The sequence below is a fragment of the Motacilla alba genome, chromosome 11 (assembly GCF_015832195.1).
Source record: "Motacilla alba alba isolate MOTALB_02 chromosome 11, Motacilla_alba_V1.0_pri, whole genome shotgun sequence".
Lineage (NCBI taxonomy): Eukaryota > Metazoa > Chordata > Aves > Passeriformes > Motacillidae > Motacilla > Motacilla alba.
Window position 1 is genome coordinate 2,018,427 of NC_052026.1, and position 26,374 is coordinate 2,044,800.

Consider the following 26,374-nt stretch of genomic DNA (forward strand, 5'->3'; position numbering starts at 1 on the left):
CCCTGCTTTGTCTGCCCTCTCCAGCCACGCTGCAGTCACTGCAGAGACACAAGCAGGTCTCCTGTGTGACTTCACGGGAGACACAGGCTGCAGAAGGGAGTGGCTGCAGCACACTGTCCCTCAGTTGTGCCCTTCCCTGAGATGTTCCCAATGCCACTCTCAGGACAATCCTTAACCAGTGTGTTATGTGTCTCTTGCTGCCAATTTCCTGCTCAACAGCTCACCTCGGTCACCTCCCCATTTGAACTGTGCTTTCTACTGAGCCAGAAAAGCAGCTTTAAATTCACCTCTGAGTAGGCACTGATCCAGAGAAAGCACATCCGTTCCCCTCTGCCCAGGGTGAGTCCCCTGTACATCTGGCAGCCTGCAAAATCTAACACCCCCTCCGGGTCCCAACACATTGTTCCAACTCAAAGTATTAATGCAATTAATTTGTTTTGTTAAATCTGAAGTAATTCCTGCAGGTCCTTGGCCTTCAAAGGCCAACGTTGCCACTCTGGAGGGAATCCTGTGACCCCAAGCACTTGATGGTGACCACACCAAAGCAAGAGATGGCTCCTTCAGCAGGAGAATGGCAAATGGCAATTTTGTGCCTTTGTGTCCCCTTCCCCCTGTTAGCAATGGCAGCTACACTCCAGCACACCCCAGCAGCTTCAGCAGAGGTTATTTGTGTTGCTTAGTGCAGATCAGGACTCCCAGTGCACCACTCCCATCAGTTTGCAATGACAGCAGGACCTGGACACTGAGGTATTTTGCTGGAGGCAAGCCTGGCACAAGCACACACCCTCTCCAAACTTCATGTTAAACAGAAAGGAAAAGAGCAGGAAAAGATTACCTTTGGACCAGTCTCACTCCGGTCTACACATGGGCCAATTTTGGGCAGAACACTCCCCGCAGTGCTGGCCTCCTTCTTCATGTTGAGAATCTTCTCCTTCAGGAACTTAGAGGGAAGCAGCTGAAAGGCAAAAATACACCAGCTACAGCCTCAGAGATGTGCTTGTTCAGAAAGGCTTTTCTTGAACAAGTGGCATTGGTGAATAACTTGTGATCACAGCCACTAGGACAGTCCTGGAAGCCCTGGAAGTTTCCTGCTGAAATACTTAGCATCGGTAAATTAATAATATATAATAATACACACACTTCAGCCACGTGGCTCTGTCCCATTAGCTTCTCCGTGATTTGATGGGACATGTTTGGGGATTTCTGCTCTTTGGGCATTTGTTTCCTCTTATGTTTCATTGGATTGAGGCAGTGACCTTTTCAGAGAGTGGGGAGAGGCTCTCAGAAGTGCCCAAACTCCATCCCTGCACAACAACACACAGAACTCCCAGCAAGGAGATATCACTGCTGGGTGAGTCCAAGAGACGCAAGAAAACAAAGTTGTACCAAAAGTGAGGTGCACAGGAATGTGTCCAAGTTTTAGTTCTCTCTCTTAATTGTTTTCTCTGCCAGAGCTGACAGAGCCCTGCACAGAAGAAAACAGAGGGATCTCCTTGACAGAGCCTCAGCAGTGAGGCACCTTCAGTCAAGTGAGCTCCAGACAGCAAGGGACCTTTGTGGCCCTGACTCCAGCACTGCCTGCAGGGCTGAAGCTGTGCCCACACAGGAACTGAGAGAAAACAGCTGCTTTGGAAGCTCTTCCAGCTGGGACCAGCCGTGGCTCTCAAGGCTTTGGGCACAGTTGGAGCTTTCCCTCCCTCATGCCCAGGTGCCCAAGGGCAGGATGGTCAGAGCAGCACAGGTGAGTGTTCAGCCTGACAGGAGGAATTCCTGTGGCAAAGGGAAAGGGACAGGACACATGCTCAAGGCTTCAGCTGTACATTGCTTTAACTTGGCTACGCTGGCACAACTGAAGCAACACACGGTGTTCCCTACTGCCCCAGGACAGCCCCCAGGAACAGGAGAACAAAGAGGTGGGGAGGGGGTCTGCAGCTCCCCAGCGCTGCTGGACAACAGGGGCAGGGAGAGCAGGGACACTAGGGGAGCTTCCAGTGGGTACTTACACTAAAAGATTTCAGCATTTCCCGGGACAAAAGACGAGGTGTTGGTGTCTTCTTCAGCAATCCAGACGCCATTTTCAAGGGAGGATGTCGCAGATGAGCGACAATGCCTCAACAAAACTGGAAGGAGCAACAATGGAACTCTGAAAATCCAGAACCCAATTCATGGCAGATTCAAGGCATATACTGGTGCTAAAAAATTCATATTATTTGAAAGTAGTTGAGTGCTTGTTTGGCATAAGTAGCTAGTATTGTTAGGCCTCTAGTTGGACTTTATTTGAACTATATGGCTACGATGTGCAATTCAGAGATGGATCCTACTGAAACCTGGAGCTAAAAATCTAAACATTAATAATAGTTCAAACAGACAAAGCTGTAGCTTAAATATTACTTAAAAATAGCTAGAGTGGACCTCCTTTTCTTTAGGCTAAACCACTCCTGCTCTCTCAGCTGCTCCTCACAGGACTTGTGAGAGACTGGAATGTTATGGCTAATGGCTTAAATATTGTTATGAAGGACTTTTTGCCCATTCTGACAAAATTGAATAAAGAAGCTGCAACCACTGAAGCCCACCCCTCCCTGAAAATGCCTCCTGACTGGAACTTGGGACTGTGAGTTAAGCCACCTAAGGCAACTTGAGACAAGATAAAGGTGACACTATTGTCCTGTTATCTCAGGTCTGGGGAGAAGTAAACGAGGCCAAGGGAGAAAAATGTATCCACAACAAAGCCAAACCCAGCAGTTGTCCTGAAAATCAGCTCTGTCTACCTTCAGGCTGGGGAAGGCATAGCCACAGACTCATCTGCTGAGGCCAGGTTTGCACACAAACCTCCCATCAACAGAGGGGGAAGGAAGACATTTTGGGCATGTGGCATAACCTCTGGTAAGGGGCAGTGGACACCCATCCTCCCTCGCACAAACTGGCTCAGCTCTAAAACCCCCCAGCCCCAGAAGGCCACATCCAGGGGACATTGCCATGAGGGGCAGCTGAGGGGGGTCATAACCCATCAAAGACCTCAAAGTGCCCCCAGACCCATTCCTGCAGCCTTGCACCAGATGACTGCGTGGCATGCAAAGTAACACAACAGACCTGAAAATCCACAACCCAATTCATGGCAGGCTCAAAAGGATATACTGGTGCTAAAGATTTTATATTATTTGAAAGTAGCAGGAGACAGAGTCCAACTTGCCCCACTCCAGGGAGGTACCTGGGCAGTCCCACCTTGCCCAAATTTGCATTAATCCCTTGGAGTCTTATGTTTTGCAAGACCTCACCACAGAGAAGATCAGAAGAGGATGTAATGGTATGCCAGTGAGATCCATGCAATGGTGGTACTTTCTTCTTTCTACTTAATCTGTCACTCTCTTTCTCTCCCCCTCCCCAACCCCCTTCTCTATTTCTCTCTCTCTCTTCCTCACATTTACTGTTACATAAAATCCAGACCATTGACTTTGGCATATGGTCTCATTTGCACCTTAATTCGAGGGCATCTCCCTAATAATAACTAGATCATAACAACCCACTGAAACTTGAACAGAACTCATTCACCTTTAAGCAGTTTAGGTAAGTGCTATAAGAAAAAAAAAGTATAGACTAGTATAATTAGGAAATTCTGCACTTCTTCAGTGAAAAAAAAAAAAAGCACAATGAGTAGACCATATAGTTCATCCACTCAGCTGTACATGCCACTGAACTGCTGTGCCAGAAGACCGGCATTATCACATCCTGTATTTCCCTTTGGAATTCTCATTCAGAGCACGGACGTGACAAAACCAAAAAGCACAACTTCAGTCAATCTTTACCTTCAAACGAAATTAGCACACCCTCGCAGAGACCAACGCTCTGCGAGTTCAGGACTCGCTCGCTGAGACAATCTCCGCGAACAGTTCACTCGGCGAGTGGCCGAGCGTAGCCGTAGCACGAGCTCAGGCTGCGAGCAGCCGGCCCGGAGCGCGCTCTGCGGCACTGGGGCCGCGGTGCCGTCACAGACGCTGCGGCCGCGCTCGGTCACCCGGCAACCGCGGCCCGCGATCGTCGGGGCCGGGCCGGGGCGGTGACGCCGGGCGGGCCGCGTTCCCCGCTCGTGCCAGCCCCGGCGCCGCCTCGCTCCCCGGGCGGAGGGGCAGGAATCCGCTCCGGGGCCCGGAACGTGGCGTGCACGGCGGCAGCGCTCCGTATCGCCGGAGCCTTGGCCCCAGCTCCGGGCTGCTCCTCCACAGCGGGAAAAACCCAGGGTCTCGACAGTTTGTGTTATCCGTAAGTGTGTGGAAAACCTTCACAGAGTGCCTGCACGGCCGCTTTAAGGACTTGGTGACAGAAGAGCAACACAGGATTGAACTAAGACAGACAAATTTCCAATTAAAGTCAAATTACGAGTTATTTTATTTTCAGATGGGGCTGCAGATTGTATGCTGCTCACCATCCTGGGGGTTCAGAATGTACTGCAGCATGGCTGAGCCATGAGACGTGGGGAGTAGAATTATGAAAAGGTGAAGCACAAACATTTCTTATGCACCTATATTGCATTACCAACTCGATTTAAATCTCTGAAGTAGTCATTAGTGTCAAGAGTATCCAACCACAGGGAGAAAAAAAAATCTGTGTCATTCCACACCTCTTTCAGTCTACCTACCTCTACTACTAACACATGGGAAGGGAAGGGAAGGGAAGGGAAGGGAAGGGAAGGGAAGGGAAGGGAAGGGAAGGGAAGGGAAGGGAAGGGAAGGGAAGGGAAGGGAAGGGAAGGGAAGGGAAGGGAAGGGAAGGGAAGGGAAGGGAAGGGAAGGGAAAGACTTAAAAGGCAATTTGCAGCAAATTAGGCAAGAAAAGCACACTAAAAACCTCAGTTAAAGGAAATTGCACTGGTTTTCAAAGGAGATTCATGTTTGAACTACTGACTTTGGTGCTTTCTGAAGAGTCTTTCTGTATTTATGAAAGCTTAAAATATGGTGATGAAGGCACCTATGTCAGGTCTATATATTGCTCTATGTACAGCACTAGTATTCGGGAGCCACACTGAATGAGCCAGTTTAGTATGGTTCATTTCTGGGCACTCTGGGATACAATGGGGAATAGGACCTTTGGGAGCAGTCATCACTGATCACTTCAAGTTTCCACTGAGATCAGTGGGAATTATTCACTGTTTCAAAGCCCAGCAATTTAAATCAGCGTTGAGTGGCTGGAATTATGCAGTATCAAAATCTTAATAAAGGCTGATTTCCTGGAAAATTCACAAGAACAGTTGTTTCCCTTTAAAAGCTGAAGGTGCTAATTCATACCTTCCCATTTAGTGCAGACAGTTCCTCTCAAAAAAAAACTGATTTTTTTTTTTTTTAGGAGAATCATTCTAGAAGGAGAAAGAAGAGATGGAAGTCATCTAAAGCATGCCTGCCCCAAAGAGTTATCCTGTATTTATTTGAAAGGTGTGCTGCTCTTGCTTTTTGCAAGAGAGGGAGTTTGATCTCTGCCCTGGCTTTGTCATGACAAGTGTTCTGCTGTGTGTTTATTCCAGTGAATGCACAATATCGACCCTTTGGGGCAGATCAGTAAATCAGTTCCTACAGCCATACAACCCTGAGCATTTCATGCATGCAAATATTAAAATTATAGGTTTGAATGTCCAGCAACTAAAAATTAATTCAACTTCTTTTTCTATCTGATAGAAAATCTGGGTTTACAATAAACTAGAGTACTTCATCCAGTACAGATGCCTCCATTCTCTGCACACCTGTAACTCAGGCTGATCTACAAGACTGATAAAAGTTGCAGGCTGTAGTTTCACACTAATTCAACGTTTTTTCCTGGGTTTTTTGCTCCCATTGAAATTATCTTAAGGATTTACTTTTGCTTTCTCCTTAAACTCTGGAAAGATGTGATTAGTTTTATCTTATTTTGCTAAGTAGGCCAACCTCATCGTGCTGTTTTTCAATTGAGTTTATCCTGTGTAAAATTTCTTTTGCTTTCTTCCAGTAGTCTTGCAGACATCTTTCTCTGACTTGCACATCCACTTCTTCTGCATTGGTCACATTTAATGAGTTATCATATAATTTCAGAGACAACTGTTCAGCTTTATAAAATGTAAAACAACGTTAATATTTAAAATTTTATCAAGTAACATTTTAAAAGTATTTATTATACTTTAGTATGCTGAGGGACAGCCCCAATAATTTAATGCAAAATAACAATTTTTATAAAACTTATTTTTATAGATAAATGTTAACACACTTGAAATTTACGTTGCAGTTACAAGAGGTGAACTTGCAGTTATAGTTCCAATAAACTGTTTCACTATGTACTGTCCTGTAACAGTTCCTATAAACTGTTTTCACAATGATGCTGTGAAAAAAAACCAAAAAGCTTTGTCATTGACTTAACTCTGGGTTCTTGACCAGTACGAGTCTCTGCTTTTTTAAAAAAACAATTCCACATTAATGGACCCTGCAAATCTCCACTCCTCCTCAATCCTGCACAAACCTCTCAGTTGTGCTTGAGCACAGAAATGTAGATACCGGTTTGTTTTTTCCTAATTAGCAATGGCACACCCACCACGCTCTAGAGATTAGGAGACAAGGTCTCTGTGTTCCATGGGAGGTATTGTACAGAAAATTAATAAAAAACTGAAACAGGGGCCCAAAAATTCATCCTACTTCAGGAAAAAAAAGATCAAGATTTCTTAATCTTGGGAATTAATGCAGACACGGTGATTTCAGGCTTGATTATCTCCTGGTTTATTCTCTCCCTCTAGTGGTACATCCCCAGGAAAAGAGTATCCACGGGGTGTTAAATGACAGTGCTCCTATTTTCCACAGAATTTATAGATGGGAAAGCTTTAAGAACTGGCCCTACACGGAGAGGTTTCACAAATGCATTTTTGCAACACTGTTGGAATTTTTACCTCTCTTTTTTTCTGCCTAAGTCAGTTCTTGATGACAAATAAGCAACTTTCTGTGCAGGAAACAAACATCTTTTGGAGTACACAGAATTACAAAGCTGCTGCAGTTAAAATCCCTTGGGGAATCAGCAGGACACAGAGATGGAAACAATCACTCTCATTTTGAAAGCAGTGACAGCAAGCTTACTCATTTGTTTGCAGTTCTGCAGCACAAAAGTAGCAGCTTTGATGAGTTCCTCGTCCTGAGATTCTGTCAATACCTGAATCATAAGTGGCAGACCATTGTTCTGAAGCAGCTCACACTGGTTTTCTTCTAGAACAGGACATGGTAAAGGAAAAGGTTTGGTTTCAGCCCCACACACCTTAACCTTACAGTAGTTTTAGGGGCCAATACTGGCAGCAATCTGTAACTCTTTCTGTAGAAAGAGAGATTTTCATTACAGACTGAGCCTGCTGCAGTGACAGCAGGAGAGCTTTGCATCACACAGGATGATTTGACCAGAACTCAGATTTCTGTAAGAACACTGAAGGATGACTGAGACAAATTATACAATGGAGTTCCAAGCTCATTTAATTGTGGCCTAAAACACTTGAATAATGACTCCTTTGCATATGCAATACAGTATCCAAAATTTGGCAACTAGGAAAAAGCACGTTTTCCCAACTGCTCACCACCCCACAACAGGCCTGTCACAGTCTACAAAACTTTGTAGAATTGATGCAGATTATAATGACAAATTATATTAGATATCTTACCACACTGATTTATCTGCTCCTTTTGAGTGTTCATTTTTGGTTTCTCTCTGTTCTTGTTCTATAACAGCAAGGAAAAAGTGTTTTCAGTTCTGTTCAGCTTAGCAGTGTTTATGGTACATGCAGTATAAATGTCATCATTTTTCTAAAATGCACTTTTTCCAGTTTTCTGCTTTTACTTTGTCATCTCACGCACACAGAGTTTAATGTATGGCAGTTTTCCTTTGGAAATACAGTATTTTATAATAGCCCTGCATTTGTAACTACCAGGTTATCATCTCTTGAGAGTGGACGTTCTGCAGAACTCAGGTAATTCCATGTTGCCACTGAGGGGCACTGTCAGTAAAGAATATCCCCTGCTCTGTGTCGCTGATCACAACAAAGCTGATCCAACTTTCCTTACAAGAGCGGCCAACTTTGCATCAGCCAACAACTGGCACTAAGACCAAGTAACGTTACTTAGGGGGTGAACACTATAAAACACTCAGCCTCCTGCTGCTCAAGGAGCCACTAAACCATCAGCATGGCTCTGGCAGTGCTGATCAAACCAAAGGCAGTGAGCACAGAGACATATTCCTTACAGTGAGAACTCACTCAAATTCACCAAAGACGTTGTCACATTACATGAACCGTGTAAGCCACAAAACCCCACAGCACTGCTTCTTCACAAACCCAACGTGGCAGCCTCTGAGAGCAGAGCAGCAGTGACATTCAGCTTTGGAGGCAGAAGGATGCTCCCTCAAACATGCCCCAAGTCCCAAACACAGAAGGTTGATGCAAGCATCACAGTGACCTCGTACAATTTCTCAAAAAATTACTTCGCTCCAGGTAGAAACTTTAAATCGGTGGTGAATGCAGCTCAATAATGGATTCGTTTTCCTTCTCAAAGTACAATCATTGTCATCTTAATGAAGACAGCCAGCCCTGCTTTCTCTTGAGAGTTACTGATCGCCCCCATTCCTTTGCTGCTTCCCTTAGAGAGCGAGAATTGAGAGAGTTCATCTCCCTGCAGCCTTTCAGAAGTGATAACAGACATGCATTTCATTTTCCTGCAAATCCAACCCTGCCACAAGGAAAAGTTTGCGAGCCTTCCTCACCTCTCTTTGTCCTACTGCCACCACCCTGCCAGCCTAAGAAAAAACAAAACCCACCCAAACAAAAGGAAGGCTGTAAAATGAGTTTGCTCTGGAGCTAATTGCTTTTCAGAAGAGTTTAATTTAATACACATTGATACAATGATACAATATAGGAAGCACAAGGGATATAAAACTGTGTGTATACAAGTTTGTATAAAAGTATCTTGACCTTTACCTGGATCTTTTTTACTTTTGCAACCTACAGAAGGTACACAAAATAGTATTTATAAGCCAGCCTACATTAATTAGATGCCAGCAGCTCACCTCGGTTGCTGCACCACAGAGCAAGGTGGAAAGACAAGCAACGAGATTTGCTTCAACAAACAGCTGGCAAATGTTGCATATAAAACTCTTCTCCATCAGTTATGGACAATAACCCAGTAACATCGCTTCAAACCTCAGAAACCATTCCTGGAGAAGCGCGGATCTGCCAACGTGTGTGCTCAGCAGCACCAGAGCACATGGCTGGCACGGTCAGCAGACCAGCCAGCCTCGGCGGGACGTATCCTTCGAAAGCCAGGGACCGAACCCCAGAAGGGAGAAGTGCGGGTTGTTGGCGTCCTGTGGAAACCAAACCCCACAGCAGCAGCTGAGGCCGCGAGGGCGCTGCGCTGTGGAACAGGACTTGGGGGTGTCCTGGCCCATTTCAGCTCCCTCGCACCCTCCTCCCTCAGATGAGCCGTGCGTGATCTGCAGCTCATTATCAGAGCTCCACACTCTTATCAGCCCAAATATAAAAGGGAAAGAACATTTAAAAAAAAGGGGGGGGGGGGGGGGGGGGCGTGGGGATTGGGGGTGAAGAAAAGCAACAGTCTAAAGATAAAAGAGCAGCTGCATTCTTCTGTGGGAAGGCTGGGGAGTCCCGAGGGGGGAAATGGGGCACGGCTCGAGTACCTGTGATCCAGCGGCGCGGGTGGCTCCGGGCAAACCCCGAGGCGAGGCGGGTCCTCGCTGCCGAGCGCTGCCCGGCTGAGGGATGGGATCTGCGGGCTGAGGGATGGGATGTGCGGGCTGAGGGATGGGATCTGCGGGCTGAGGGATGGGATCTGCGGGCCGAGGGATGGGATCGCTGGGCTGAGGGATGGGATCTGCGGGCTGAGGGATGGGATCTGCGGGCTGAGGGATGGGATCTGCGGGCTGAGGGATGGGATCTGCGGGCCGAGGGATGGGATCGCTGGGCTGAGGGATGGGATCTGCGGGCTGAGGGATGGGATCTGCGGGCTGAGGGATGGGGATCTGCGGGCTGAGAGATGGGATCTGCGGGCTGAGGGATGGGATCTGCGGGCTGAGGGATGGGATCTGCGGGCTGAGGGATGGGATCTGCGGGCTGAGGGATGGGATCTGCGGGCTGAGGGGTGGGATCTGCGGGCTGAGGGATGGGATCGCCGGGCTGAGGGATGGGGATCTGCGGGCTGAGGGATGCGATCGCTGGGCTGAAGGACAGCGGAGGCCCCGCCAGACTGAGGGGTGGGATCTCGCGGAGCTGAGGGCAGCGCCCGGCCCGGCCCCTCAGGAGACGCCGCAGCCGCAGCGCCGCCCGAGCGCCTGAGGGCGCGGCCGCCCTCGGACTCGGGACAGCCCTGAGCCTTCCCCTCAGCCAGGCGGGAAGCACTTGGAATTGTAGAACCGTCAGGCGTGTAAGAGATCTTTAGGACCATCAGTTCAACGTCAGCCCAGCACTGACACTGCAAACACTAACCCACTGAACCATTTCCCAGTGTCAGATCCAGAGGCCTCTTTAACACCTCCAGGGATGGCAACTCCACCACCTCTCTGACCAACCTGTTCCCAGGCCTGAACACCTGAACAGTGAAAATTTTTTACTAAAATCTAACCTGAATTTCCTCTCAACGTGAGGCCCTTTCCTCTGGTTCTCAGTGCAGGCCCAGCAGAAGAGAGCAGCCCCCCCTCACTGCACGCTCCGGTCAGGGAGCTGGAGAGAGCAGTGAGGTCCCTCCTGAGCCTCTGCTCCAGACTGAACAAACCCAGCTCCCTCAGCTACTCCTCACGGGGCATGTTTTCTAGACCCCTCGTGAGCCTTGTTGCCCTTCTCTGGACACACTCAGCCCTTCAATGTCCTTTTTCCCGAGGGGCCCAGAGCTGGACGCAGCCCTCGAGGTGTGGCCTCAGCAGTGCCCAGCACAGAGGGGCAGGCACTGCCCTGCTCCTGCTGCCCACAGTGCTGCTGATGCAGGCCAGGTGCCATTGGCCTCCTGCCCCCTTGGGCACGCTTTGGCTCACACTGAGGCGGCTGGTGACCTGCAGGATGTGGCACTTGGCCTTGTGGAACCTCACGCCCTTGTCCTTGGCCCGTTGATCGAGTCTGTCCGAGTCTCACGGCAGAGCCTTCCCCTCCTCCAGCAGATCCACACTCCCACCCAACTGGGCATCTGCAGATTTGCTGAGAGTGCTCTCAATCGCCAACTCCAGATCATCCAAAAAGATGTTAACCAGGAGCAGCCCCAAAACTGAGCCCTGGGGAACACATTTCAATGCAGCTCAGTTTGCACGCTCTGCAGCTGGAGGCTGCAATGCCCCCACAACAGAAAGAGCTGCCATCCCTTGGCATTGGCCACACACACAGGTGCAGGAAAAACCTTTTACTAGGTGAATATGGCTGACAGAACTGAGCTTTCAGGCACACACTCCCTTTCCCTAGTGACCCTGAACTCAATAAGATATTTCACCTTTCAGCTCTTTGCACCATTGGATCATCAGAGCTCCACCAGCCTCTCTCATCCTTTTGCGCCTTCTCCCCAGTCAAGCTGATGAGCAGCTTTTATAAAAAAAAATGCAGTTCTGCTGCCAACGAGGTAAGCCACTTTGCAAATGCAACTTAACCTGCCAAAACCACCTACTGTCTTTTTCTTTCAGAGGTGAGTCAAAAAATTCTAGATTTTAAAGAATTGTCAGGATATAGTATGATTTTATTTTTCCTCAGGAAACAACAACAACAAAAAGAAGATAATTACAAATAAAGAAACTTTAATTGGCAGGTAATACAGAACAGAACTGTCCAGTCAGTGGCAGAACACCACAGTATTTACAGAAATGTAAATATTGTAAAAACTGTAAATACAGCAGCAGCAGCAGTGCCTGGAGGCATCAAACTCAAGAGCTTATCCTACAGCTGGAAAGTTGCTGAAGTCTGTGACATTCCACTGTAAATAAAGGTGTTATTAAAAATTACAAACTGCCCTGTAATGACTTTGATAACTTCCTGTGCAGCAGCTCCTGCAAAAGAGAAGAAAAAACCGAAGACAGTTAGCAGGTCACATTTAAACAACAGTAAAATAATGTTACTTATCTAGAAGTCCCTACACTGGAATTATTTCAGAAGTACCTGATAAATCTCCTAGGAGACAAAAATGCCCTTCAGTACTTCCCATTATAAAAGAAGATTAGAAAGCTGCTACTTTAAAAGTCAGCTTTGCATACACTTTCTCTCCATGTACACAGAATAAAAATGGGTGAGCAGACAGACCATGCAAGTTGCGACCACTCTAATCTGAGAAGCTGAATTAAAAAAAAATAATGTAAAATTTAACTGCAAAATGAACTGAAGGGTCACTTCAGTGTGTTCCCTCTGGGTTTTCCTGTAGTAAGAAACATTCTGTAACTTCTTCAGAAATTACCTTTATGTAATTTACCTTTATACCAAATTTTGCTTTATCAGAAAAAAATTCCTACATATGCAGAATATTAATACAAAATCTTCAGCACTGCATGAAGCCAAATAAAGAAGGTAAGTGAACTGATATATCAATTTTGGGCATCCATTAAAACATATCTGCAGGTCAAATGAAGATAAGAATCCAAGGGTACTTATATTTCATAGATCTTTAACATATGTGTACTATGTTAAAAGAAGATATGTACTGCACTAATTTTAAAATTACTATAATTATCACTTTCCTTTATAAAAATTAAGCCTCTTTCCAGCAATTCATTTCTTAACACATTTTTAAGCTTGAAAAGTTGATTGTTTCTGAAGTTTACTTATTTTACTTTGGTGCACTCACTCTATGTGTACTGTAAGAGGTCACATCTGGAGGATGAAGGGGAGGATTGTGCTCTACTGCCATCTGTGACTGCAGCCTTTGCTCTGAGAGTCCAGAGTAATTAAGGCAGCAGAGTTGTGGCTGAGCAGGCTGCTGTTTGTGTGGCCCTAGGAGTGTCACCCTTACCTCCCATGAAGGCAGCAACAGCGTGAGGCTCGGCAGCTCCGTAGCGACAACTGCACAGGAAAGGAACAGTCACAAACCACCCGGCAGTTTCACCAACAAAGCCACACCTCAAAAACAACACTTACAACTCGTGCACATAGTCATCTTTCACCACTACAGACAGCCCATGTTCTTGAAGGAAACCAGTAAGGCATGATTTTAGCTTTCCAATATCATCTTCCACCTGGTAGTTGTAGACACCTGAAAAATAAATCAACTGGTTCATCACACAACTATAACATCACAGTCAAAGCTAATGGGTTTAAATGGCAGCCTAAATATTTTGTTTTCCTAAAGTTTCTAAGCCAATTACTGTGTTATTAGTACTACATAAATAATAATTGAATGTTCTGATGATGCTTCTCATGATAGACAAATTACTGCATAGCTGAACTGATTCGTAGTCCACACAACCCATTAATGATACCAATTCAGATAAATTCCTTAAGTTCCTAAAGAGAAAAAACTCTAATTTTCACATTCCTAAAGCTGTATTACTATGGAAACAAAACCACAACTGATGTTTTTGCAGTTTATAACTTGAACTACAATAACTATTGGATCTTTATATTTTTTTTTGATGATGTGAAGTAATTGGTATTAACATACCTGGGTATCTGCCATGCTGCTTGTAAAACCTATTGACAGCCCTCAGCATCAAATACAGCACTATTTCACTGTCTGGGTTATCCATATGGGAAACTGAAAACAGCAAGAGAACTGGTTAGCTGGTGCAGATGGAATGGAAAAAACAAATAGTAAAATCTGCAGTAGAAAGAAACCTTAATGAATACAACCTGTGACAGAACCTTAATCAAACAGCTGTCAGATACACAATTTTGCCTCCAAAGTTTATGACAAAACCATATTTTATGTATTTAATATAAACTATTCAGTGAAGAAACTCACATTTCAACTCTGGCATCTGCTTTAATTTAAATGGGTATTCCTTAGTTATAATTTTAGGATTTGAAACACATGCTATAAGTATTATCTGTAATGACTGCAATTATAAGACAGGTCTTAAATCCCTTACCACACAGCTCAGTAGTCTTTGTAAATACTAACTGCTACTTATATCCAGCTAAAATAAAAAATAAAAAAAAGGCAATATAAAAAGTAAAAAGCAGTAACAAGTAACTAGTTTGTTAGTTCACATCCTAAAGAGATAAGCTGAAAGGGGTCAAGATAATTATTTTAATTTGATCAGGTTAAAACACCTTTTCAGCTCTGTCAAAAAAAACTGACATACAGAAAAGAGAAGTTTGAAAAAAACCAGTGTTTTATTTATAGAGTACTACAAGTAAAATCCACAAGAAAACAAAAGCTGAAACATGCATCAATCTGTAAGGTCATTTTTCAAAATCAAATTGAATTCAACATTCTAGACCTAAACCTCCACAACTGTAGTTGAGAGAATATTCCTTACACTAAGAATTTATTTTAATTCACCAAAGACTTTGTGACATTCCAAATGGTAAAACTGCATAATGCAACAGAACATGTAGCTTACATTTCCTTTTCCTCACCAAAGCATTCCAAGTTGGAAATGCAGTGAGGTTTGTGGCAAGCAGCAGTACTTACTGATTGCATCCCTGCTGCAGGAGTTGGGGCTGTGCTCCTCAGCCAGCGAGCGGCAGCGCACCACGCGCAGGAAGGCGGCATTGCTGCCTGGACACGGGGACAAGGAGAGATTGCCCGTCAGTGCCACCGCTCACTACGGCTCTGTCTCACTGCCATGTGACATGGGAAAGGCTACAACTTAACAGCATTTCATTGAACACTTCCCTGTTTCTTCTCAGCTTGCAGTAATAAAAGCCTGTTTAACTACCTTTAGGTCTACAGTCAGGAGAGTTTAGGGAAATCCTTCGTGCTCATGTGGAATCTCCATGTATCTGCAAGGTTAATGTAACAGCTACACCACAGCAATTCATCAGTCACAGTCACCATGTTTCCCTCTTCCAGGCTGCAAATCAACATAGCTCTTTCCATCCTCCACTACATCTAACACTGCCTCACATGTTCTCAATTAGTGTTTTAACAGCACAGCCATGAGCTGGAAAAGGTCCTTTTCCAGTATCATTGCTATGAATCCACCCAGGGTGCAATTACAACCCAGCACTGAAAAAGGAGCAACTGTGAGGCTCCCAAATGCTTTACCAATGCAGAGCAGCACGCTCTTGCTCTGTGCTTACAAGGGAGCTTTCCAGCTCTGAGGAGCCTCAGCCAGGCTGCTGCTGGAGACGTGTACACATCCAGGACAGACACAGCCTGAAGTGCCATCAACTGAGTCACAGCTTTCCAGACTACCTCAAGTCTGCAGATCCCACACTCTGGAACCAGTACCCCAGCGTGAGCAAGAGTGCTCAGGTACTCATCACAGAAAGCAGAGGGCAGCTGCTCTCTGCTGTTTGGAGTGAAAAGATACATCATTTTAAAGCCAACCTTTACAGACTCACTCCTGAGAGATGCTGAACATCTGCTACTTCTCCTGAAAATGAGGGATGCAAACCACTTAGTACTTACTTAAAAAATTTAAATATTGACTTACTGCTTAATAACTATATGATCATTCAAAAGTTTTTGATTTTTGATCATTTGCATAAACCCAGAACAGAATCCAAGCATACTCACAGAACAATTTCAATTCTCTCTCTGAAATAGACTCAGGGGCCTAAAAGAGAGAATACAATCATTCCAGTACACACATTGGCCAGGGAATTTCTGCTTCACATATATATTAATATATTTATTGTGAAATAACTAGTTACTAATGTACAAAAAAAAAACTGTCTTAAATTGTAAAGAGTATATCCCTGTATGCATTTTACTTTTATACAATCAAACCAAATTCATAAATAAAGCAGGTACTTCAGAAATACTTAATTCCATTAAAAGAATGGCCATAGGTTTGCACTCACCTTGCCCAGGGACTGTAACAATTTAGCAGCATGGCTCCCCACAGCAGCAGTATCCTTCTTTGCTTTTTCACGGTATCTGGTAATGATGGAGAAGTAAATAATTACAGCAGAAAGCCATCAACTCCACATTGAAGGCAATCTTTTTTTTTTGTTTCACATTATAAAGACAAAATACAAGCCACATGAATGATAGTGAGCTCCCTCAAGGAGTTGTCTACTTACACATTTTGCAATTTGATGAATTTACTGGAGTCTGCCATCATATCAGGAATGGTACCCCGGACAGGCAAGCTTCCTTGCCCTTCATTTGCCACAAATTCCTTTAAAGCTCGAACCAAAATCCAGAAGGAAGATGACTACAAAAGCACAAGAGACACTCATGTACACAGATGTTATTTACAATGCTTTTTCTACATTTAAGTCTTACCCTTAACTACACATACCTGTTCTGTTAGTTTTAGACAGCAATCATCATTAAAAAGCTCTTGGATGCCTCTTGGAATCTATGAAAATAAATAAATTAGGTTGGTAATTCCTTGACTTCTGATTTCTTGAATTATTTCTTCACTCACTACATAGGTGAGCCAACTTCAAGTGACCTCAGTGTTTCGCAGCCAATCTCTGAATCCTACACAGCCAGTGCTGCTCAGACGCATTTCAAAGCTTCTGAGCAAGAACAATGCCACAAACAAAATCTCATCTGACTTCCATCTTTGACAGAGAAGATTTATAGAACTGCAGCAGTAACCGCCCACCCTGCCTGTGGGGCAGAGCAGCCGAAAGGCCGGGGAAGGGGAATGGGGCTACAAAAGTCAGTGTGTTAGTCAGAATTCTTAACTGCTGCAGGTGAGTCTGGCACATAAACGCAAATAAATATTAATATCCTGGGCCATGTCTTGTAGTGGCTTTGATGACAGCACTAAGTTTTACCTGCTGCTTTCTTGGGAGACTTAACATGACATTAAGCAAGGATCAACACAGTTCAAAACAAAAGAACATAATCTAAGAAGAATCACAGAATGTGCTTTTGCCACAGGTAGCCTTTGCAGTTTACCCCAGATGAGAAACTAAAGAAATCAGAGCTTAATTTTAAACCACAAGTTATGAGGTCAGGATTATTTAAGAAACAATGAAAACACCACTTCTAATGCTTTTAAGCTTGACCAGTTTATGAAGGGAATTTTGTAGTAAGTTTCTTCAAGAGGAAAGAAGTGAAATTATTGTATCAGGAGTCCCATGCAGCCTTTCAGTTCTATAGAGAGTAACTCGTACAGCCCCTGGCTTCAATACAGCACAATTTCAGTAAGTGCTCTCAGTTTCTCTCACATCAGTGTATTTAAATCAGCATCAGCCACACCTCTCACTGCTAAATCCTTGCAATTGCACCCAGCACTTCAGAGTTTTTTACAGACTGAATTGTAGAAGTCAGACAGGAACTCACTAATGCACTCTGGTTGCTGACTCATTCTAGACTAGAATTCAAGTCTGCAGGAGGGAAATGCAGATTTCTTGCAAGAGCAAGGGAGTAAGAGAATTTCCATAAGCTACATTTCCAGCTAGCCTACGTCTATTTAACTACACAATTTCAGTTCTATCATTGTACTAATCTTGTTTTAGCTAAATACAAATGTTACAAATTAAATTTCTGTCCTAAAACTGAGTAATATATTCTGAGAAAATGAGGCAGTTGAAATTGCTTCAGTTTTATCACAGAAATGTTTATTTTACCTCTGTACGATTTAATGCCGTATTCACATTTTTTATAGCTTCCTCAAAGTTTTCCTCATCTTCTGGGGTGCCATTTTCGTTCTTTAAGATACCTTATTGAAAAAAATTAAACCACACAACTGTTTGAATTACGTCTCATCATTTATGTCTCACCAACAGAGCAGATTGGCTGTGGATGTATTTGTGGCATATCAGCTACCAGCAAAAAAATGAAAAATAAATCACAAGAAAAAAGATCAGATGTAATTATAAAGCTAACTTCACCTAAATTCTGCATATGATTCATTTTCCTGTAATGTTAAGTAGAAATTACTCAGCACATGTTTCATAAGCACTAAATTAACAATTCAACTCTCCTTCCCATGCCAGTCATGTTTTGCTGGGGTTTTTGTATCAAATTTGGCAAACACTTATGCATCCACAGATCAAGCCAGCCCAAGAAAGGGCCTCCACTAAAAATGTGACATAACCAAAGGTAATTACTACGGATCAGATCTGCTCCTCATCACAGCTTGGGGATGAGAACCTCTTCAAACTTGCCCACAGGCCATCTTCAAGTGAGGAAATACCAAAAATTCAGTCAATGGTGTTTTTCTACAAAATTTAAGACAACGCATATAGATCTTAAAAATGCCACATGAATTTTAGCTCCCTAAAAAGGTATTGGACTGAAACCCTTGCAAAATGAAGTCATTCACACACTGGTTACAGTGCAGTCAGTGCTACAGAACACGGCCATGCAGACGTGAATGATTACCAAGTGTCTGATGGGTCAACAGACACACCAAATACTTGCAGAATAATTCCAGTGTCATAAGCCATCTGCTTTCCTTTTTATCACATTTTTTAACAGAATTTTCTCTTAAGGCCTTTGCTCCCACCCAAATCAAAACACACTCTGGGTCTTAGACAGGATAAAACATTGACAACAAACATTTATAATCAAGTCTGGCATCTTAAGATCTGCCTGTACAAAACAATCATTTAGCAGAAGAATCATACAGTGTATACCAGCATATCTTTCATAAATTAAACTTGAGAGAACTAAGGATTACTTTTCAGGTACCACCTTGTATCTATTTCTGCCGGCAGGAATAAGGGACCCCTGGGACATGGATTACCTTGCCGAATCAGTTCTTTGAAGGCTTCTTTCTCTTTGTAACTCTTAGGCAACTGTTCACTTTTCTAAATTTAAAAAACACAAAGAGATTTTTGTCTTTAAAATGCCTACTACTAAGCTTACTGTGTTCAGACTGCTGAACTCCAAGGAGTCTGTCACTGCTCACACATTCACTTGTACTTCAATCAGTAAATTTTTTTTTTTTATTATTCCACCTTGGTTTTTTTATGTTACACACTGCTAAAATAATTAACTGCTTCAGAAAAGACAGACCAATAATACTAATAATACAGTTTTGCAACATACCTCATTGAACCATTTTGTGAGATACTTGGCTACAATCACAATCCATGGGGTGTGGCTGTGGTCCTGTAATTGAACAGTGGAGAAATCTTTGTCAGGTTGAGAAAAGATAAAAAATAGGAAACAAATTAAAAACCTTTTTTAATGTAAACTCCAAATATCCTTTCCACTACTCTAAAGACACAGGACATGTTCCAGATTTTGATTCAGCCAAAATGTTCTTTAGTACTATAAAAGAAATTATCAAATTACTATTACTTTATTTAAAAAAGGGTGAGCCAAGTTCTCCAATATTTTTCGGGAGTGAAACTTATGCTATGCACAAACACCTATGACGCAAAGCTCTGCAACAGTAGGTTAACTAGAAAAATTAAAAAACAAATTCCAAAAGAGGGTGTGAAGGGGTATTCAATCTAACAAAAGAAGTTGTCCAAGAACAAGAATACTCCTTGATTCCTAACACCCCCTTAGGGTCTTAGATTAAGATTTAAATAGACTGGAACATTTGGAGCAGAGGCAAAAATAGTTCCTCGTGACTGATTCTAGAGTTGGTTCTGTTCAGATGAGACTTGGCACCAGAGTCATCTGCCAAGAGCCATTTTCACAGGATTCCTGCACTGTGTATCTACATCTGTCCTGGGGAACACAGTGCAAACCACACACCAACCTTTTTGTCCATATGCTCCAAGTCGTAATCCTGAACGTGTTCTGTCAGTTCTGGAAATGGTTTGTCCAGTCTCAGATCTTCTAACATATTGTCAGGGTGAGATTCAACAACTGTGAAAAAATTACACAGCTTTATGTCTGGCCTTCAAAACAGAGCTACACAAATACAGCATCACCTGCTACTTTCAGTGCTTGATTCTCAAAGTAAGAGTTCTGTGTAAGTCACCCATAATGTCAGGATCATCTACAATTTTACTATTTGTTGCAGTACATAATTCCCACACATTCCTAAAAGAACGCAAACTACCTAAGACTTAACAAATACTAAATGCGTCACAAGATGGAAAAAGGCAAACAAAAAACCCCAAAGTGACATAAATTACTGAAGTTTAAACCTTCCAGAGAAGTCTTTACCTCAGCAAACCCTCTAACCTGTATGTTCTTTAATCACGACTCTCATGTAACCAACCAGTCCATAGGTCCTGCAGACCAGCAGAGGAATGCTGGAATTCCAGAGAACTTCAGCCAGGCGCAACAATGTACTGCAAGGAAAAACATGCTTTTTTCAGATCTACAGGAGACAACAGTTAACTATAAAGTTAACTCCTGCACCAGTTACTTTGTCAAAGAGTCCTCTCAGAAAACTTCTCTAATATCATCATGATCCTAATCACGTAAGGTGATCAATTTCATACAGGAATTTACAGCGAGTTGGAAAAATATTCATCCATTATCTAACTTATGTCTCATTCCACCCTCCCAAATGCTCCAAGTATCAAATAAAAAGCTTCAATGAGTTGTGAGATAGAAATAAAGAATTAGATCCATAAGTTGCACAGTCCTAACTTCGAGCAGAGGCAATTCCCATCGGAGGAGCAAAAAGGTCTCTAGAAAATGCCATCACTGGCTGTAATTTTCCTTCACAATGACAGAGTTCTGTTCTGCTCAAGTTTTTCTGCAAGGAAGTGCCTGCGCATAAATGCACACCCACATACACACACACACACACCCACACACACCCACACACACACACACACACACATATATATATATAAAAGCCTGCTTTTACAACTGAATGAAAACAGGTAATTCAATCTTAGGTAATTCTTACCTTTCTGGCAGTTGTGTTGCAACCACTAAGTTAAACCGATTAAAAAAGGAAGGGTCATTGTCTAAAAGCTTTTCTGGACTCTAAATAGGGGGAAAAATATATGTCAGGGAACACTGAAAATTTCTGAGTACAGAGCAAGTCTGCTGAATATGAAGTGTTAAGTGAAAGTTATAAGATTAAGATGAAGTTACAAAATAGTGCTTGAAATCCATGAAGTGATTTTTTGTTTGAAATACATACAAATGATTTATCTTTCTCAAATGCTGTTTTATTGTGAATCTATTTAAACTGCAACATCACAAAGCAACATAGAGCTGTTCTTTCACATTTTTATCACACTGTACAATACACACAGAGTACTAATTTAGGAAGACAAACCTCTTCAACAAAGTTTCCGGAAACATCACTATTCAATTCCTGCAAGAGCTCCATGGCACTCTGCGCACGATTCTGTTTCAGAGCAATCACAATGAAATGTAGTTTACACAGTGTATGAGTACCACATAATGCCAGGTGCTAACAATGCCAAACCAAGCAATACCAACAAAACAACCCTAGAAAACACCCCATAACAAAGCTAATTTATAAGCTAAGGCTCCTTACTCCAAGCCTTGCTCATCTGAAGCAAAAATGCATCCCATAATAGCAGGCACTTCGTTTGAGAGCATTTTCTGCAATATCGTTTTAAAAAGACCAATTGTGAGACAGCTATTTCCTAATTTCCAGTTTCATTACAGAATTTCCAGGAGTTATCTATGCCTCTCGCACTCTTTGTTTTTGTGATATTTCTTTCCCATTCACCTCTCTACTCTTAGCTTTACTCCTTCAACCATAATGGTGTTACACCCCATCCATAGATTTTAATCATAAGCTCTTCATTTTTTTCTATTCAATCTCGCCACAATTGAGTTTATCTTCTCACTCACGAGTAACTAAAAATAAACACGGGGAATTCTGTTAAAGAATGGGAATTCTGTTAAAGAATAAACAGACTTTAACCTATACACATATGCTTTCAGGATTATTCATAATACCCCGTTTAAATACTCAACACTTCCATGCTTTCAATACATGTAAACTGACATTTATTATCTCCTTACCTGACCAATATGGCTTTTTTGTAGAAAGAAACTGAAAAGGAGACAAGAGAAAATTACATGTGAATTTTTATTCTGAAGAAAAAACAGCACTGAAGTCACAGTTTGTTCTGGAGAATATGCTGCTCTCATGCACAACAAAAAATCTGCTTTTTCTCACCACTGTTGTATTCTCCTCAGAAACAGTTTCTTAAGAAAGCTTTTCAATTCCCAAGCCATAAATGTGAAATACAGAACATGCCAAACTTCTCTAGAAGACAGGATCATGCTGCAGGTTCTTTCTCACCAGGCTAATCAGACTCACTAGCACTGATTTCCTCATATAATGGAATATCCTTCCTCCTCACGTAACCCCTGTAGGTATCTATGCACACCGTAACAGAACTTGATCAAGAATCAGTATTCAAGTAATTTTTACAGGATTCGCAAACATTTTCTTACCTTTTCCCCTGCTGCACAGAGCCTTTCAAAGCTGTGAAAGCTCATAAATGCCTAACAGTCACAGCTGCACAATGACTAATGAAAATTAAGTCATCTGCATCACCAGAATTAGGGAAAACAAACTGAACCACACTGAAACACTAGCACTGTCATAGCTCAAGACTACACCAAACAAGTTAACATTCAATATTTTTATATTGAGTAGAGCATTGTCCTTATAAACTTGGCGTGTGAAGAAAACAGACCTATAAGGTCCAAACCCAGCAAGTAAAATAATTTAGCAGCTAATATCAAAATGACTGTGCATGCTGTTTGTCACCAACCTCCAAACCCACTGAAGACCTGGAGAAACACAGAGTGGCTTTTAAAAGAATCTTACAGGGCTTCTTCGCAAATACAGAGATGGAACTACCTATGAAACTCTGTCACTTGTCAATTTGTGACTGAAATCAATAAAAAACCTACTTATTTCCAACATCTTCTCCAGAGACTCGATTCCCATCGACAATTGTAAACGAACCAATACCTTTGGGGGGAAAAAACCTCCTATTAATAACTTGGCATCATCAAGCTGTCAGATAGATCACAAAGAAGAGACAGAAGAAATATCTACTGACCTGGCAGCACCAAGTTTTTGAGTATTTCAGTTCCTGTTGCTGTTGCATTTATCACGCAAACATGGGCAGATTCCAATGCTTCCTGGCCATGGTCACCCCACAGTCTGTATTGGGAGGGAAACCAAAAGGCATTGAAGCTATTTAACTTCAGATTGCACAGCCAACAGAAACAAATAACAACAAGAAAAAAAAACAAAAACAAAAAAACCAAAAAAAAAAAAAAAAAAAAAACCCACACAAATGGAGGGCTGGCGTGCTACTGTCCATTCACTGCTGAGGACCTAAACAGCACTAACCAAAATAAACATCCTTAAGGAAACTTACTGTGAAAACTGAGACTTTCCAAAGAGCAGTTTCCCTGACATTTCATTTCCTCCAACTTTACACCATATGCATGCACACTCCTCTTTCTCTTGGAACATACTTAAACTTTTTAAAAACCAGCATGGGTTAAAGCAGTCCTTGCCCAAATTTTGTCCTAATGCCAAACATTCTGTTTTTCCTAACTTTTATACAAAATAATAGAACGTTATATGTATTTTTAAAAATTTCTCATACAAGACACTGAAACACAGAGGAGACAGAAATCAGTCATACTGAGTCTGGTACTTCAGACCCCTAGAAAACAGCACTGAGGCTGAGATCAGGCTGGGACAGTCCTGGGTCACATGTCCTGCTGATTTCACTGGGGTAGTAACTCACAGAATTTTTAGGGTTGGAAGGGAGCTCTGGAGGTCACCCAGTCCAAGCCCTGTCCAGGCAGGGTCACCTGGAGCAGGTGACCCAAGAGCGTGTCCAGGTAGGTTTGGAATGTCCCAGAGAGGGAGACTCCACAGCCTCCCTGGGCATCAGCTCCAGGGCTCTGTCCCCTCCAGGAAAACGAGTTCTTCCTCATGTTGGGATGAAATTTTTGTGTTTTAGTTTATGGCCATTGCTCCTTGTCCTGCTGCTAGGCATCACTCAAGAGTCTTGCCCCACCCTCTTACACCCACTTCTGAGATATTTCGATGCATTGATGAGATCCTCTCTCAGTCTTCTGTTCTCTGGGCCAACCAGGTCCAGCTCCCAGCAGTCTCTCCTCACCAGAGGTGCTCCAGACCCAAGTCCTCTCTGTACCCTCCACAGGACCCTCTCCAGCAGCTCCTTGTGGAAACTTAACAGCTGCACTGCAGACAGACACCCCTAACTCCGGTGCCGTAACCCCTCCCTGGTAACTCGGATCTTTTCTGCCCTTTCACAGAGCCCCAGGCTGGGTCAGGCTGGAGGGGCCCACAGAGGCTGCTCTGGTGCCACCTCCCTGCTCCAGCAGGGCCATCCCAGAGCACAGGGCACAGCAGTGTGTCCGTGTGGCTCTGCAATATCCCCAGGGAGGAGACTGCACAGCCTCTCTGCACCATCTGCTCAGGGCTGGGCACTGCCCAGGGCTCTGCTGCCATCGCTGGGCCTGGAGCAGAGCCTGGCTCCATCTTTTCAGCACACCCGCTTTATATATTCATATATATACAGAGAGATATACATAATATAAATATTTAGAATATACATATTTATATATTTATACATTATATACTTATACAACAAACACTGTACAAATAATTTATATATCTTATATAAAAACGTACATAAGTACCTACATAGATACATATATCTATGTATCTCTATCCCCCTTTGTGTATCTACTTAAGATTATGTATGCATACATATATATGCTCCTAAATATATACTGTTAATTTATTGCATATCTACTGTCCATGTGGAGCCCTCACAGCCCCGGCGGTCGGACATAGCTCCTGCTCCCCGCGGCTCCGCCGGGCCCGGCGCGGCCCCGGGGGCCTGTCTCCGGCACGGCGCCGAGCGGGCCCGTGTCCGCCGCGGGCCGCCGGAGGCGCGGCCCCGCTGCCCGCTCGCTCGGAGCCGGTCCGTGCCCGCCCGCGGTACCTGAGCTGGCGGTCGTAGCGCTGCTCCTTGAGGCCGGCCCGGCCCGGCCGCGCCATGGCCGCTGCTCCCGCTGCGCACGCGCGGGGCGGGTCCCGCCCTGCCCCGAGGAGCGGCCGCGGCCGCGGTGCCGTGCCCGGGCCGTGCGCTGGCAGCGGCCGCTGCCCTGCCCCTCAGCCCGGGCTGGCAGCAGCACCTGCTCTGCTGCAGGCTCGAAGCCGGCAAGGTCGGTAGCGCCTGGAACTTTCCCTCTCGCTCGCAACCACCCCGTGTGCACCCACGCCGCCCACGCCCTTCCTTGTGCCGCTCCTGGGGACCGCCTCCACACCATTTGCCGCCACATGAGGCCTCAGAGAGGACAGGATTAAGCCAGGTCTTCTCCACATCAAATTATTTCGCCCTAATAATAGTCACAATAGGAGTAAACCTAACCCCAGCATCTTTCCTCCTCATGTCAACCCACCCATTCTTTAAAGCAATGTTACTTCTCTGCTTAGCGTCCATTATACACAGTCTGAAGAGCGAAGAAGAAAAATAGGAGGCTTACAAAAAATACTTCCAACAACAACTCCATGCCTAACCACTGGCAATCCAACCCTCATGGGAACCCCGCTGCTAGCAGGATTCCACTCAAAAGAGCTCATGAGAGTTTAATCACATCCTACCTATGCCTCAGCACTACTCCTCGTAAAATGTGGAGTGTGTAAAATTTTGTTAAGAAAATATGTTCTTTGCTGTCTGATCTTTGTAACTTTCAAACCTGATCAACAAGGAAGGAGATCTAATTCGTGAAACAGAGCAGCCAACAAGCTCTTAGTGATGTGCAGCTGTTAGAAACACAAATTCCTGGTCATCAGAACTGCCTTGTTAAGGTTTGGGGCTGGACATGTTCCAGTGATCTCGGCCCCACGGGAGGTTAACAGAGCTCGGGAGAAGGATTTCCACCGATACACGAGGAATGCAGAATTCAGCGGCCACGAGGACAAGGAAGGAACAAACCAAGGCAACTCAGTAACTGTGGAATCGGCTCCGAGTGGCTAAAGGGGAATTGCGGCAGGGGCAGGTCAGGAGCACCAGCTCCTGGAGCAGCACACAGGAAAGCAGCGAGCCAAGGGAGGAGAAAGAGAGAGCGTGGCAGTGATTAGCAGGAGAAGCGAGGCACTCATTAACCACTAGAAGAGAGAATACTAATAAATAAGAGAACTATGTAACCTGTAGCCAATGGACATTCATGTCTTTGTTTGCTAAAATATATAAATAGGGAACAGTATAGATAGTTGGGCTGCTTGATTTGTGGAACACCACTGAGCACTAGGCTTGGCAACTCTGAAATAGACAATCAATGTCTCTCTCAAGTGTGTATTTACTGGCTGTTGCACAGTAATGGATCTAATTTGTCTGGACAACAGTGCCATTACCAGAATCTATGAT

At 43.9% G+C, this 26,374-nt stretch overlaps 1 protein-coding gene across 1 annotated transcript; it reads right to left on the reverse strand.

The window, feature by feature from the left end:
- Positions 1-11,690: 11,690 nt before the first annotated feature.
- On the reverse strand, positions 11,691-25,210 carry NAE1 (NEDD8 activating enzyme E1 subunit 1). The gene is made up of 20 exons (XM_038148401.1): positions 24,947-25,210; positions 23,012-23,115; positions 22,860-22,920; positions 21,957-21,987; positions 21,235-21,306; positions 20,857-20,936; positions 20,178-20,287; positions 19,747-19,856; positions 19,083-19,145; positions 18,778-18,841; positions 17,657-17,748; positions 16,372-16,431; positions 16,151-16,284; positions 15,929-16,004; positions 15,642-15,681; positions 14,592-14,678; positions 13,617-13,709; positions 13,094-13,208; positions 12,969-13,018; positions 11,691-12,015 (listed from the first exon to the last, which is right to left on the reverse strand). The coding sequence occupies exons 1-20, from the start codon at positions 25,000-25,002 to the stop codon at positions 11,906-11,908; spliced, it is 1,608 nt and encodes a 535-aa protein (XP_038004329.1). The 5' UTR covers positions 25,003-25,210; the 3' UTR covers positions 11,691-11,905.
- Positions 25,211-26,374: the final 1,164 nt, after the last annotated feature.

Excerpts from the sequence above, each read along its gene's own strand:
- NAE1 (XM_038148401.1), bottom strand. The coding sequence starts at position 25,002 with ATGGCGCGGCCGGGCCGGGCCGGCCTCAAGGAGCAGCGCTACGACCGC. Across the intron at positions 14,679-15,641 it reads GAGAGAATTGAAATTGTTCT|GCAGCAATGCCGCCTTCCTG; the intron begins GTGAGTATGCTT and ends CCCCGTGTCCAG. Across the intron at positions 13,710-14,591 it reads CTGCAGCAGGGATGCAATCA|TTTCCCATATGGATAACCCA; the intron begins GTAAGTACTGCT and ends TGCTGTTTTCAG.